General features: G+C 44.2%; 1 protein-coding gene across 3 annotated transcripts in view; it reads right to left on the reverse strand.

Moving 5' to 3' along the window:
• ADAMTS7 (ADAM metallopeptidase with thrombospondin type 1 motif 7) overlaps window positions 1-10,857 on the reverse strand; it is a 134,365-nt gene extending 123,508 nt beyond the window's left edge. For 2 of the 3 annotated variants that reach the window (XM_072982307.2, XM_020813218.3), the window contains exons 1-3: window positions 10,657-10,857; window positions 4,664-5,025; window positions 2,264-2,450 (exon numbers count right to left, since the gene is read on the reverse strand). In XM_072982307.2, the coding sequence (XP_072838408.2) occupies window positions 2,264-2,450; window positions 4,664-5,025; window positions 10,657-10,723 (616 nt within the window). In that variant the 5' untranslated portion in view covers window positions 10,724-10,857. The remainder of the gene's footprint in view (window positions 1-2,263; window positions 2,451-4,663; window positions 5,026-10,656) is intronic. The other variant, XM_078380867.1, reaches the window with a different exon arrangement.
• Between the last annotated feature and the right edge of the window lie 5,046 nt (window positions 10,858-15,903).

The following is a 15,903-nucleotide window of genomic DNA, read 5'->3' on the forward strand; positions in this document are numbered from 1 at the left end:
CTATGGGAAAACATCGCTAAGCGAAATGCGTTTTCCCACAGAGATGCATTGAAAACCGGATAATCCGTTCCAATGGGAACAGATTACCATCCTTAAGCGAAAATCGCCATAGGAAACATCGTTAAGCGAAACGCCTTTCCCCCATTGGAATGCACTGAATAGGTTTCAATGCATTTCAATGGTTTTGACAGGTCCGTTTTCGCTATTTTTTAAGTGTCTTAAAATGTTCAAAAACTGTTTAAAATGCTTGGAATCGTTAGTGCACCCTGTAAAACCTTTGCAAACTTAATTTGGCTTTGTTCTGAGTCTTCGTTAATTTTTGGTGAATTTCCCCCCCCCCCCTTGGAATGCATTGACCTGCAGGTTTGACAGCTGTCAATGCATTCCAATGGGGGGGAAATTCACCAAAAATTAACGAAGACTCAGAACAAAGCCAAATTAAGTTTGCAAAGGTTTTACAGGGTGCACTAACGATTCCAAGCATTTTAAACAGTTTTTGAACATTTTAAGACACATTTAAAATAGCGAAAACAGACATCGCTAAGTGAAACAGGGGGACCTAAATTGTCATTGCTAAGCGAAGCAAGGTCTCGAACATCGCTATGCGAAATTTCCCCATTGAAAACATTGCTAAAACAGAGCACAAAATCGCTCAAAAACCCTCATTGCTAAGCGAATACATCATTAAACGAGGCAATCGCTAAGCGAGGCACCACTGTACAATTTAAATACTGTAACAGGCAAGCTTATCCAGACATTCTTAATAAATTAGCAGAATGCCCTTATAGCGTCTTGGTTCCCAGTTCATTAGAGTTTTAAAAGTTACAGCCAGTGCACAGGTTTCCTGGTTCTTGAACTGAATTGAAAGACAATACATTTGTTATAATATAGGAGTTATATAATTGTTATAACCAGATCTAGTCAATAACTTGGACAAAACATTCAGAAGTTGAAACTTTCATTTGTCTTCATAAGGCAGATTCAACATCATGATCCAGATAATTTTAAAAGCCTCTCTTACTAAAACCATTCAAATAAACGAATTCCTAGCACAACTTTTACTAAGTTTCTGTAATGCATGTCCAGTTATCTACCAAGATCCATTGTGACATTACTGATTTTGGACTTTCTCATACCTATTAGGAGAATCCTGATAAATCAAGGCCAAAGACATACATAGCTCAACTTTTTGCTTCAACAATGACCAGCCAGATGTATTTTGAGAAATCCACTAGTACTTGGAGTGCTACAGTAGCCTTTTTGCTTATACTCCCCTGTAACTGATACATTGACTCTTATACTGTACTGAAAAAAAAGTATGTGTCAAGCCACTGATTTGCCATGTATTTACTGAAGGAACTGAGCATGTTTATTTGGAGAAATGACAATGAAGAGCTGAGTACAGGTGGCCTTAAAGGTGTGAATGCAAGTAATATACCCTTTAAAAACTGTAAATAGCAGCAGCTGTGGGGAAGGAACATCAAAGTGGTGAGGAGTGGGGATTTAATCAGTTAACAAAAAGACAACTGCACCATAAATGAAGTTCCATCATGTTTTGAGGAATCTTCTTAAGAAGGAAAAACCCTAATGTTTGATACAAATGTTATGAAGGAACAAGTTGCTGCAAAAAAAAACCCTTCTTTAGTACAATTTTACTTAAGGAGCAACAAATTATTTCTCAGATAAAGAATTTAACTTTTAGATCAGTATCTATTTATACAGCTGTCTTTTTTTCCTCCTCCCACATTCTGAGGCTGTAATTTATTATGTGTGCTGGAGTTTGAATCTAATTCTTTCCCCCTCCCCATGCTGCAAAGTGGATAAAAATCTATAATTTTTTTACAATAAAACTGCTTTAAACCACAATTTAAATCAAAACTTAGATTTTTTTTTAATCATCCAAAAATCCAGTTTTTAAATTTATTTTAATCTGTGATTTAAATCAAACTGGTTTACATCAAATAGATTTAAATCAAATCCACTCTACTATATTGTAACCATGATGCTATTTTACAGCAGTTGCTATTTTATATTTTAAAATATATTTTAACTACTTTTAAAAAATTACTATCACATCAAATCTGACCATATGAACATGTAGTGACAATTCTCAGATACAAAAGTGAAACAGTTCTTCACACTATTCACTGAGAGTAGAGCAAAAAGTTTTTAATCAGAAAAAGATACAAGCCAGCTAATGAGTTAGAAGGCTTCCAGATGTTCTTCAACCCATGAATAATTTGTAAATCAGGAAAACAAGTACCTTGTACTCCACACATCCTGAAGAAGTCAGGCTGCTTCCTGCTCACTACAGAAATAAGTTCTTCTGTCTCATATTCTGGAATGTGGCGTCTATATATCCTGTGGGGATGGGCAGTATTCACTATAGTTTCATTTGAAACCAGCGGCTCAATAAAGAAGTCTTCATCAGCCAGGCGGAAGACACCTTTCTGAAGAAGATCAAGAAGTCAGGAACAAGTTTCATAAAACAATGCATGCTATGAATTTTATAAATTGTCACACAGTGTAGTTTGGTTTTTTTGGGGGCAAAATTAGGATAAATTAAAAATGAACAAAAATAAATGTCAAAGCTAAGACGAATCCATTCTACAGTACAGTGGTGCCTCGCTAGACAGTTACCCCGCATGACAGTTTTTTCGCTAGACATTGGCTTTTTGCGATCGCTATAGCGATTCGCAAAACAGTGATTCCTATGGGGGAATTTCGCTGGACAATGTTTGATCCCTGCTTCGCAAACCGATTTTCACTAGACAACGATTTTGACAGCTCCCTCTGCGCTCGCAAACAGGTGTTTTCAGGACCTAAGCTTCACAAGACAGCGATTTAAACAGCTGGTCAGCAGTTCGCAAAGTGGCTTTCCTATGGCCGATCTTCGCTAGACAACAGCGATTCTTCCCCATTGGAACACACTAAACAGGTTTCAATGCATTCCAATGAGGAAATGCTTTTCACTAGACAATGATTTCACTAAACAGCGATTTCAGTGGAATGGATTATCATCGTCTAGCGAGGCACGACTGTACACACTAGAACCTTCTCTCTCTTACAAGATGTAACAACTCTTTAGACTAGGCACTTAACAAACAAGGAACCGTTAATGCTGAAGTGAACAACTATGGACCTTCAGATATTTTTGAAAGATTTGATGCTCACCAGCCTTAGTCAGCACAGCCAATAATGAGAGATTATTAATACTGCAGCAAATACTGCTGCCTTCAGCACAGCAAAGGAGATCTTTCAGCCCCTATAGCCTCTCTACTTGCCCCATATCCTCACTTTCTATCTCCCATTTGCAATTAAGACTTTTTTAATGAGGCGGATGGGGGGGGGGAATTGCTATTAGGGAGGAAATGGCTTATTCTCGCCTTCTAAAGCACCACTGTCCTTCAAAGAATCTGTGCTGCAATAAAACTGCATTTAAAAAAAAAGATGACTGAATTTGTGCCAATGGAAGCATTTTAAAACTAATCTGCTATATAGACAGCTTCCTGGGGGCTGGCACTGCTAGGGAGAGAAGGTTAAACCCTCTTTCTGACTGCTGTGACCCTCTTAACTACTCCTGCTCTAATTAAGCTTCCTAAAAGTCTCTATGGAATACTTTTACAACCTAGTTGCATGGAAGGAGGAGCATGCATGCGTGTGCATGTAACAAAGAGAAAGAACTGGGTGGATGTGTGTGTGTGTGCACATCCAAGATAATGTGCAAGATGGTTTATGGCAGCAGTAGGAGGGTCTAGGCCACTCCTGGCAGGAGCCTATGAAATTCAAAAAGCTTTCTCAGTCCTGCTTTTTAGGATAGCCTGGCCCCCAAATTTTTCTCCCAGCCAGTGGGCAAATACTCTTTTCCTTAATAAGTCTGAAAATGAATCTGCTCTCAAAGGCCTATTTTAAAACTGGCAACTTTTAAAACTGGAGCCACATGGGCTTTTTGTGTGGGGGGGGGGCAATTATTTTCACTTAGAAACAGGAACTGAGAATATATCACAATAGAGAGACATTTTTGGATTTAGACATTGGTTAAAAGGTAGGATTTTTCTTCACTGTACTTAACATGCTTGATTTTGAGGGCCCCGTGGCGCAGTGGTTAAACCGCTGTACTGCAGCTAAAACTGTGCTCACGACCTGGGGTTCAAATCCCAGGTAGCCGGCTCAAGGTTGACTCAGCCTTCTACCCTTCCCAGGTCGGTAAAATGAGTACCCAGCTCGCTGGGGGGGGGCAATGTGTAGCCTGCATAATTAAATTGTAAACCGCCCAGAGAGTGCTTGAAGCGCTATGGGGCGGTATATAAGCAGCACGCTTTGCTTTGCTTTGCTTTAACATGCTTGATTTTGTTCCATGATTATTTTCTCCATTTGAAAACATACAGAGTAACTAAGCAGAATGAGAGAAGGAGATAATGGATTCCTACACATTTGTCACATAAAATCTACAAAACCCCTAGGGCACATTGTGTGGTATTAGCAATTCCAGGAAATGAAATGTATTTATAAAAAGTGAATTTAAATTAACACAAACAGTACCAAATATAACAAGGAAAGATATTGAGAGAATGCTAGTGCATTTTTTGATCTTGCAAAAATACTAAGATCAAAGCTAGAAAGGGACTGTGTCTGTTACTAAGCCAGAATCTAAACCACTTACCAGCCCATCACAGGTACTAATAGCTGCCAATCCACTTTCTTGCTCCTGGTTCTGAACTGACCCAATCAAATGACATGAGTTCTGGTTGTGAGCTTGTATTTTAGCATGAGCTATACCTCCGTATCGTTTCTCACTAACAAAGCCAGGAGCTAGAAGCTGGCTATTAAGACTCAGGTTAAACCTCAGCTGCTGATCTCCATAGTACAGTTTATAGAAAGCCAGGGGACGATTCTGTGAGAGAACATCCCGTCTGTAGAGAAAACGGTAGGACAGGTTGTAGGAGATGAAGAAGCCTCTCTCATCGATTTTGACAGGGTAAACAATGTCAGAGGTAGAATCTTTCACATGGATGGATCCTGCACCTGCAATGAACACTTTGAGACAGTGAACAAGAAAGAGGAAGCACTAGGCCTTTCACAGAACCATTCGGCAACCAACATGTTCACTTACATCGGTTGCATGCCTCACTGAGCACTCTTTTTGTGTGGGCATATAACACAATACATATGAAAAACATTTAAAACTATATTGGCTAGAATCCTATTTGAGTTCATGTTTGGGTAACTAGCTATGGCTAGCTGCAGCTAGTTGACAATGCAAAAGGATGCATATCAGTTAAACATGCAGGCATTTCAGCAGGTACACCAATGAGGCATTCCCCAGACCTCATCAATTCGCTTCAATTAGTCATAGAAACCTTATGGGAACACCAGTAGGAGTCTTACTACAGTATTATATGCTGGAAGGGGCCCTATGGATCATCAATTTCAGCCCTTGCCAAGGAGGCACAGTGGGGAATCTAACTCCCAACTTCTGGCTCTGCAATCAGATACCAAAACCACTGAGCTATCAATCCTCATAGCATCTTTAAGACTAATTTATTTTAGTGTGAGCTTTCATGCACTAAAATCCTCCTCTTCAGACACATGGGCCAGAATTGTATTGGGAATTCACATAAACTTTGCACAGCTTGTTGTAGCTAACTGATGAGATGCCAGAGCACACTGATCAAGCACACAATCGAAACATTCCATGGCACACTGTCAATTAGCCACCGTAAGTTACACAAACATTACTCAACATTTAGAATACTGGCTATGAAGTACAGTGGACCCTCGACTTATAGACGGCTCCACTTACAGACTTTTTGAGTTACAGACTTCTCTGGCCGCAAAATTTAGGTTCAACTTGCAGCCAGAGAATCGACCTACAGACCAGGGGTAGAACAAAATGGAACAAAAACGGCCAGTTACGGATTAATTGGTTTTCAATGCATTGTAGGCGAATGGAGCCTCGACCTACAGACTTTTCGACCTGCAGCTACCGTTCCAATACGGATTAATTCCGTAAGTCGAGGGTCCAGTGTACAAAATTGGGGCCACAGGTTTATATATAAAATATTACACAGACAACAACTGATTATTAATGGTGACAATGAACGTGCAAACTCTTGATTATGTAAGTATCCTGGTGACAGATACAGTAATTTACTAACACAAAACATCTGTAGGTTTAGACTTTTGTCTGTGAGCAATGAAGTAATGAGTTCCAGGCTCAGGAAAAAGTTAGTTGGGCTGGGGCTACTTACACTGCTGTAAGTAAGAAGCCACTGCATTTTCCACTTTTTTAGGAAACTAACTTTCAAATATCCCTAAATTTAGAGTAACAAATTTTATGAGGTGCAATGCAGGAGCAATTCATGTGTCTAGGCAAATAATGAAAATTGAAACAATTTTTCAAACTTAGGCCACCATGCCCCTGAATCCCTAAATCTCTAAGGCAGTGCTTCCCAACCTTGGGTCCCCTAGTGTTCTTGAGCTACAACCCCCAGAAATGCTAGCCAGCACAGTTAGTGGTGAAGGATTCTGGGAGTTTTAGACTAAGAACATACAGGGACCCAAGGTTGGGAACCATTGTTCTAATGCAGCTGCTGTATGTCTTGGGTACTGCTTCTGCAACAGAGGTCTAAAGCAGACCTGGGCAAAGTGTGGCCCGAGAGCCACATACGGCCCGCGAGCCGCTCCTGTCTGGCCCACAGACAGTTTTGAACATCAAAACCATTTATAGCTTTTTGCCTAAAGTTGATCAGTTACTTATCTTTAACATACCGCAAAAAAACTCTTTAGTATTTGTGAAGATTAACAAGTTTAAAATAAAAACAATCATAACATCACTGTTACATTTTACGTATTTTTAAGTAAAGTTGGTTCGGCCCCCCGAACAGAGTTCAGATTTTTCATGTGCCCCCCCTATAGAAATTAATTACCCACCCCTGGTCTAAAGAGTGACTGAGAAGACAGGCAGATTCATTTTCTCTCTCCCACTTGTATACCTCTGAGCTGGGAAGAATGTTTGAACAAACAGGGAATGGTGTGAGCCATGGAAATAGTTTCTCCCAACCTACTTCTATTTTTCATGAGCCAAATTTAAATTGGTGCCTGGTTCTCTCCCCTCCAGTGGACAAGAGAACATTCCACCAGGTCCTCCATTTGGGAAGAAAGCCAGAGTCAGACTCATGAAGTAACAAAAACCGATCCTCTAATTTTCATATGAATTTTACAAAGGATGCCACCAAGATCACTACTACATCAGAGATTGCAGAGCGTCTTTGCAGAATGAATCATAACCACCACATGTTCAGCACTTATCTGTGCACTATAGCATAAAAACATAGATCCAAAGCACACATCCTCATAGACTTGAAAGATTTTTACATGAATTCCACCTGAAACTACAAAGATTACATTTGTGCCCAAAGACTCAACAGCAAAAATCATGGATCCACCACTGTATGGTTTAACCACAGTGTAAAACATGGATCTGAGGCAGGAATCCACACACGGCCTAATATTTTTATAATGAAATCTTAAATGCCATGCCCTGCACAGATGACTCTTCTAGGGAGGAGGAGACCCAGGATAGCATGCCCCACCTGGGGAAGCCCAAACTGGAGGAAATACCCAACTACCCACTTGGGTGCCACTCTCTAGACATATAGTTGTGCCTTGCAAGACGATTACCTCGCGAGACGAAAAACCCGCAACACGACTGTTTTTTGCGATCGCTATGGTGCCTTGCAAGACAGTTTCTTCTACGGCCATGCTTCGCAAGACTTCCCCCCCCGAGACCGACGCCTCGCAAGACGAATAAATTTCATTCGTCTTGTGAGGTTCCCATAGGGAACTTCACAAAACAATTTTTTTGCAAGACAGCGATTCTCGCGGAACGAATTACATTAGTCTTGGGGGGCACCACTGTACAAGAGACAGAGGCAGAACTGGAATCCTCTAGAAAGGATCCAACCCTCCAGATCTTCCCCTTCCAGAGGGTGGGGTCTCAGATAGTCTTTGGGGAAGATCAATCTGCAAACCCATGAAGCGAATGCATTTTAAGGCACATGTCAGCTAAGCCTAACTGAAACAAAGTACAGTGGTGCCCCACACAGCGAGGTTAATCCGTTCCGGATTAACCTTCGCTGTGGGAAACATCGCACTACAGAACAGAAAAAGGCATTGGAACACATTAAACAGCGTTTAATGCGTTCCAATGCCATAAAATACTTACCGTTGTGCGATGTTTCCCAGGGGCCGGCAGCCATTTTCGCGCCCTCCCCTCGCACAACAAGGGCGCCAAAATGGCTGCCATCAGCTGTCCGGCGGGTCCAAAATGGCCGCCGGAACAGCCGAAAGGGGCCGGGGTGCAGCGTTTTCGCGCCCTTGGTAAGCAAGGGGAGTGCGCGAAAACGCTGCTGGAAGCCCCGAAATGCAGCCATTTCGGGGCTTCCGCAGCGTTTTCGCGCGCTCCCCTTGCTTACCAAGGGCGCGAAAACGCTGCACCCCGGCCCCTTTCGGCTGTTCCGGCGGCCATTTTGAAGCCGCGGAACAGCTGATCGGCGGGTCGCAAAGCGAAGGTCGGTAAGCGAGCAGCTTACCGACCTTCGTTCTGCGATTTCCCGCCTACACGGGCACCGTTTTGCGATTGCATTTGCGATCGCTAAAACGGCCTCGTAGAGCGAATTCATCGCTCTACGAGGCGCCCGTTGTGCGAGGCACCACTGTACATAGTCTCAGATGAATAGTTTCCCTTCGTGGCAGCAGATGCAAAGAACTATGTAAGCCCCAGGCCAGAACAACTCCGTCTCTGCTCTTAGGATTCCTGCAATCTCTGGCTGACTGCCCCAATGCTCTGTTGATGTCTCCTTTCCTGGCATTACCACCTGTCTGCAACCATCTTCTCTGTTCAGTAACCTGGCCTGCTTTTCAAACTTCCTTTCAACCTCCCCCCTCCGAAATACTGTCCTAGAATGTTTTATGGATCCAGCTGGATGAGTCCTCCAGCAAAGACAAGACAAAATCCATCCAAACTTTATATAGAGGAGGGGAGGAACAACAAGATCCCACAATTACAAGATCCTCAAAAATTCAAGAGGTTAGACATCAAGATAAAAGTGGCTCTGCATCAAAAGAGAAAACTGATCTACACCTAGGCCATAAGAGACATGAGTACAACTACCCTGTTTCCCCGAAAATAAGACCAAACCTGAAAATAAGCCCTAGTATGATTTTTTGGATGCTTGTAATATAAGACCTACCCCAAAAATAAGTGAAACCCCGCCCTCCACCATTGTGCAGCAACCAGAAGATGACATGACTGTAATTGAATAAATGTACAGTAGATTGCTGTACATGAAAAAAATAAAACATTCCCTGAAAATAAGCCTTAATGCGTTTATGGAGCAAAAATTAATATAAGATTCTGTCTTATTTTTGGGGAAACACAGTAGAAGCAAGGTGAAGTGCTCACTTGTAAAAAAAGACTCCTTGGGAAGAGAGTCCTCCTCAAGCGTAGGAGTTCATCCCAGGGGGAATAGCTGGCCACATCATACAACTGAGTTCATTTCCAAGCAGGCCTCAACTACATAAACTTCAGAGTTTCTTGGAAACAAGGTATGTTGAAGTAAACTTTGCTCACTGCATATCCTGATCATTCTTTGGCTCTCTGTGATTTCTAGAGGCCTTAACTACACTTCTCAGATTCTCCCTGGTCATTTACTGTTACTACTGAACTAGCTTAAGTCTGGATTGCTTTTTGACTCTGAGTTCTCCACACTTTCTTGTGACTCTCTGGTAGGACTGTTTCCTAGACCTCTGTTTTGCATTTGACCTGCTTGCCCCTGCCTGCTATTAGTGCCTCAGATCCTTGCAATATTGGGAGCAGGACACTGTGCTATCCAGCTATTTGGTACTTACAGTAAAAAAACAAGGACAACAAATGGTATTGATAGACACTGGCTGTATGAGAAGGTAAGCGACATCTCTAATTTGATGGTGCATCTTTATAGGGGCATCATTTCTAAAGGTAAGAAGAACTGCTGTTTATTTCATGGACCTGTGCTTTGAAATTTCCCCAGACCATTTACGCCTGTTCACAAGCTTAGGTCAGTAAAGGATTAAACTAACTCTCCAGGAATATCTTAGAGAAAATGGGCTGTGTATCACAAAGCAATTGTTAGCGTACTTAAAAACAACAGTACTTCATGTTAGGAGTGGAGTTTTGCTCAAGCAACAAAGATTTTCCACTGTTAGGAAATGGGATGATCCAGGCCTAGAGAGAGAGAAAGGGCAGAGGGAGTAACTTGTGGCGGGATTTTATGGAAATACAGACTTCAGTCTTTCTTGATGAATGCCACAAATATAAAATGGCCTACAGATGTTTTCTTCTCTTCCCCCCCCTTTCCCCCCTTGAGATTTATAAAAGCTGTAAAACCTGGTCACCTGAATTTATGCTCGGGAACCTCAGTCTCAGGGGCATAATAACCCCCTTTCCCCACCACTCCAAGGGGAGCGGACCATGACCTGCCCGGGCGAAGGAAGGCGCGCTGTGGCCGCCTGTCCGTTCCTCTCCTGGGGAAGACAAAAGGACCCGGAGACCAAGGCTAGGCAGGCAAACCCGGCTGTAAATGGCGAAGCCGGAGGAGGCTTCTCGTTACCCACCTCGGATATCGGCGCAGCCCCCTCGGGCCAAGAAGGCGGCCACGAGGACGAGCGAGAGGAGGGCCATATTGAGCCCGGAGGTCCTCAGGGCGCTCGAAAGACAACGGCCGGGAAGATCGCTATGGCCCTGATCCCCTGGGCCGCTGAGGGGAAGGCTGCCGCCCGCTCCTTCATGCTGGCGCCTTCAAGCTGGCCCCGCCTCTCCCTGTGCCAGAAGTGGGCGGCCGGGCCTCCCCAGGGAACCAGCAAGGCGGCTTCTTTGCTGCCGCGCCTATACTGTATCAGTGCAGGCGCGCCCTCTGCTGGAGACTGGGAGATTGGGATTAATTGGGTCCCAGCTCTGCTCCTCTTGCTTTTTGCTCGTGAGAATAGCCCGAGGGAGACATTAATAATGGCATTTTCTAGAGGGAAATATGTAATGGAAAGAAGCATAAGCTCCCCTCTTTCTTTTACTGTCATCCTCGCTAGGCTCCATTTCTAATAACTGAAGGGATGAATATTTTGTCTGTTTACTGACTTCTAGATGAAACAGGTTTCAGGCTATTTTTTGTACCAGCACCTCCACTAGTAAGTTGTTTCACCCAACGGAATACAGGATATACAGTAGTTCTGTTCTATCGGAGAAATGAGCGCCACCACATGCGTGCGGGATCCTTGTCCTTCCTGGCTTTTAAAACCCACGGGTTGGAGGGACTGTCGGAGTGGGTAGAAGGAGCAGTGAAAAATACCTCCTTGCAGCAGGAGGGGATCCCAGTGTGCTTCAAGGAGGCAAAATGAGGGCAATACAAATAACAATTCTGAAAGAATAAACATTCTTTATTCTTTGTGGTGATTTATCTTATTTAGAAAAAGGATGGTAAAGAAAGACTAGTGGGAAGGAAAACAGGAGCAGCTTTTTACAGTAAACATAGGATTTTGAGGGTGTTTTAAAAGTGGGTTACCTGCACGCTGCATATCTTTGAACTTACATATTTTAAGAAGAACTCAGAATGTTGCTTCCTGTTTAGCCCAGCATCCTAAAAGAAACCATAGCCCTTATAATGCTGGGAAGTCACAAGTGCCAGGGCTGTTTCATTAAGGTCAGTCATTCCACATATGGACTAGTTGTCTACAGTCAAGCTGAAGGTCCATCCATTATACTGGTCACCTTAACAGCAGGGTGCCAGCAGAGACATGGTTGACAGACAATCCAGGTTGTTGGAAATTCCAAGGAGTCCTGGCAAGTAGGAATGGGTAATAGGTGTAAGCATTATCAGTTGTCTATCACAAACTGAGCTACCCAAATGCACAGATGTTATAGTTCTCAGTGTATTGCTCCCAGCAGCCTGCTTTTTCCAATTAGTTATCAAGGAGCTTTGAGATGCTGCCTCCACTACTGCTCCAGTGTCTGATCTTATGCTATTCTCTCTGCCAAGCTGTTTGTCATCAGAGATCTCACATGCAGAGCTGGCAACAGCTGTCCTTTCTGAAACTTCTGAGAAGGGGGTGTCAGCTCATCTATCACATTGCCTTTCTGAAGATTGCCAGATGAGAAGGCATGACACTCATCTTTCCTCACTCCCCAGTTCTGATTAGCAGAAACAGTTGACAAACGTCATAATGGCCAGAATACTATTGATTATAAGTATGTAAGTATGAAGGTCAGAATGTAACTCCCAGCCTCCCTCAAACAGCGTAGGGTATTACTGTATGATGGCAGGAGAAGACTGGGAATTGGCCGAAATGTAACTTTTGCAGGCTTTGGTACCAGTCACTTCAATAGTTAATGTTGCTTCTACTCAGTCCCGATTGCCGCAAGGGGTGCCGGCTTCCAACATTGCCCCGACTGCTGCACGGGGTGCCGGTGCTTTGGAAGCCTGGGAAGCTGGCACCCGGTGCAGCGGTTGGGGCAGCTTTCGAAGCCCGGGAAGCTGGCACCTGGGTGACAACTTCCTGTGCTTCCAAAGCCACCCTGACCACCGTGCCAGGTGCCGGCTTCCAAAGCCACCCCGACCGCTGCACCCAGTGACAGCTTCCTGGGCTTCCAAAGCACCAGCACCCAGCACAGTGGTCGTGGCGGTGTTGGAAGCCCGGGAGGCTGAATCTCCCTTTTCCTAACTGTTGGGGTGAAGAAGCAGCCTCTTCAATGGTTTGATTTTCCTGCCCTTTCCCCCTTGCCTTTTTGTGTTCGTAAGTGGAAGCTCCGGCCGCAAGTCGAAGCAAAATTTTGCAGCCAGAGCTTTTGAAATTTTCATAAGTAGGGACTTTCATAAGTCGAGGCACCACTGTACTTGCAACCTCCCTCCTTCAAGCTACATTCTCATACCATCATCAGAACAAAATCTATCATCAGGCTGTAACGGTCTTCAGAAAAACATTCTCATGGTGCTTAAGAAAAACACATTCTAAAGTCCTTGGAACAACTTAACACAGAAGCATTCTGATTCCATTTTACATTTCTCTGACTACAGATCCCATCATTGTGCTATCAATTTGGTGCCTGGGGCACCTCTTCCTGTGGCATAGATCTACCTCATGTTGGAACCAGAACTTGCAGCCTTGTGGGCCTTTCTTGATAAAAATCTGAAACGGGGATTCATCCGGCCATCCACGTCACCCCTGTCTGCACCTGTTATCTTTGTTAAGAAGAAGGGTGGAGAGCTCCGCCCCTGCAATGATTACTGGGCCTTGAATAAAATAACCATTTGAAACCGCTACCCTCTGCCATTGATCAGCGAACTTTTTGATCGCCTTAAGGGGGCACGTATTTATACCAAGTTGGATCTCTGTGGCGCCTATAATTTGGTGCGAATCCGTGCTGGCGACGAGTGGAAGATGGCTTTCGGAACTCGTTATGGCCAGCATGAAAACGTGGTCATGACTTTCGGTTTAACCAACACTCTGGCAGTGTTCCAGCGGTTCATGAACGTCATCTTTTGGGACTTGCTTGATCGCTTTGTGATCATCTACCTGGATGACATTTTGATTTACTCCTGAGACCCCGCTCAGCACACGGAACACGTTCGTCAGGTCTTACAATGATTATGAGACCACCGACTCTACGCCAAGCTGGAGAAGTGTGAATTCAACTTGCAAGAAGTCGATTTTCTAGGTCACATTGTATCTCCCCAAGGGATACAGATGGACCCAAAGAAAATAGAGTCGGTTCTGACCTGGCAGAAACCCCGGAACCGTAAGGATGTACAGTGCTTTCTTGGCTTCGTGAATTATTACCGCCAGTTCATACCAGCTTACGCAGACATAACCACACCGCTGACCTGCCTTCTCTGGCCCAAAGAGCCGTTTCTTTGGATTCCGGAGGCAGACCATGCCTTCACAACACTAAAACCCCACTTTACCACCAAGCCCATTCTGTGCTATCCATATCCCTGACTACCGTTTACTGTGGAAACAGATCCTCCAGTGTGTCATGAGTGCAGCTGAAGATCTGGAACCAGAAGGGTTAACTGAGGCTATGGAGAATGCTGAGCAATCAGAAACACCTGAACCACCTCCATTCTCCTTCCCCAGTAGACAAGTTTTGGGCCAGGCTTCGGGGAAGACTTATGACAAAAAGGTTAGAGGATCGCTCGAAGGCTGTCCACAGAAACATACGTTTAACTAGCCCTGAGTATTAACAGGATGGAAAGGTTTCCAGCAGCTCAAGGGGCTGTTTTGCTATAAAACAGCTCCTAGTCAGCTAGAAATTCTGTGGAAGCAACAAGTCAAAACCTGTGGCTTGCAGCCAAGCTCAAGATCCCTGGGCCAAGCAACACTTGCAGGAACTCCAAAAGGATTCTGCTGGAGACTTTACTAACCACCAGGGTCTCCCATTACACCGTGGATGTTTGTATGTTCCTCCAGGACCCCTTCGAACCAACGTGCTCTATCTGACCCATGATTCCCCTCCTGGAGGACACTTTGGTCAGTACAAATCTCTGCACTTACACAGGAATTCTGGTGGCCCTGGGTTCAGGCTGATGTAGCCTGTTACGTTGATTCCTGTGAGGTTTGTCGTCAAGCCAAGGACATACCAGCCAAACCTCCAGTCTGCTACAACCATTACCCGTACCAGCTGGTCTTTGGGAGACAGTATCCCTAGACTTCATCACAAATCTCCCATGATCACAAGGGTATACCTGTGTTCTAGTAACAGTGGACCTGTTCACCAAGATGGCTCATTTTGTCCCATGTTCCAAGCCTCCCACAGCTCCTGAAACAGCCCAGCTCTACCTTCACCATGTTTTCTGTCTACACGGGCTCCCGACACAATTTCGATCGCTGTCCTCAATTCACTTCCCAGTTCTGGCAAGCCTTACACACCAGTTTGGGCACCCAAGTGCACTTGTCGTCGGTGTATCATCCCCAAACAGATGGACAGACCGAGTGTACTAACACCACCCTTGAGCAATATCTCATGGATTAATGCGTAAGCTACCCCCATCTCCAAGGAGATTTAGGGGTGCCAGAGATGGAGAGATTTCAGAGTTTAGCCAGTCCGTATTAGCTAAGATGAGCCCAATTTCTCAGCCAGGCCCTGACTAACACTCCTTCCTCAAGTCCATCCCCTTGGTTAAGAAAAAGCAACAAACACAGACAGTCCATGAGTTTACACTCAGGCTAATCTGGGCTCTATATGGTAGCAAAACATTCGTGGCCAATGAGTTAGGCTAGTTTGTACAAGAGACCAATGCATGCAATCTTAAACATTATTGCTTTTATTCAGAAAGATAGTTCTAAACAAAGTAATTCAGTCAGTAACATTTCCATATCAAGTCAGACAGACCACCCCACAAACTCCAGCTAAGAAAAATAACACAAGAAAACATAAAGGTAAAGGTAAAGGTTCCCCTTGACAATTTTTTGTCCAGTTGTGTTCGATTCTAGGGGGTGGTGCTCATCCCCGTTTCCAAGCCATAGAGCCAGCATTTTGTCCGAAGACAATCTTCCGTGGTCACATGGCCAGTGCGACTTAGACACGAAACGCTGTTACCTTCCCACCGAGGTGGTCCCTATTGATCTATTCGCATTTGCATGCTTTTGAACCGCTAGGTTGGCGGGAGCTGGGACAAGTGACGGGAGCTCACTCCGTCACGTGGATTTGATCTTACGACAGCTTGGTCTTCTGACCCTGCAGCACAGGCTTCTGCGGTTTAGCCCGCAGCGCCACCACGTCCCAAGAAAACATACTAAACATACAAGAAAACATACTAAGCTAGAATTATGCATAGGCGTTGTCTTTCTTACGTATCCTGTGACTCCATAGTC

Source organism: Pogona vitticeps, chromosome 12, assembly GCF_051106095.1.
Source record: "Pogona vitticeps strain Pit_001003342236 chromosome 12, PviZW2.1, whole genome shotgun sequence".
NCBI lineage: Eukaryota > Metazoa > Chordata > Lepidosauria > Squamata > Agamidae > Pogona > Pogona vitticeps.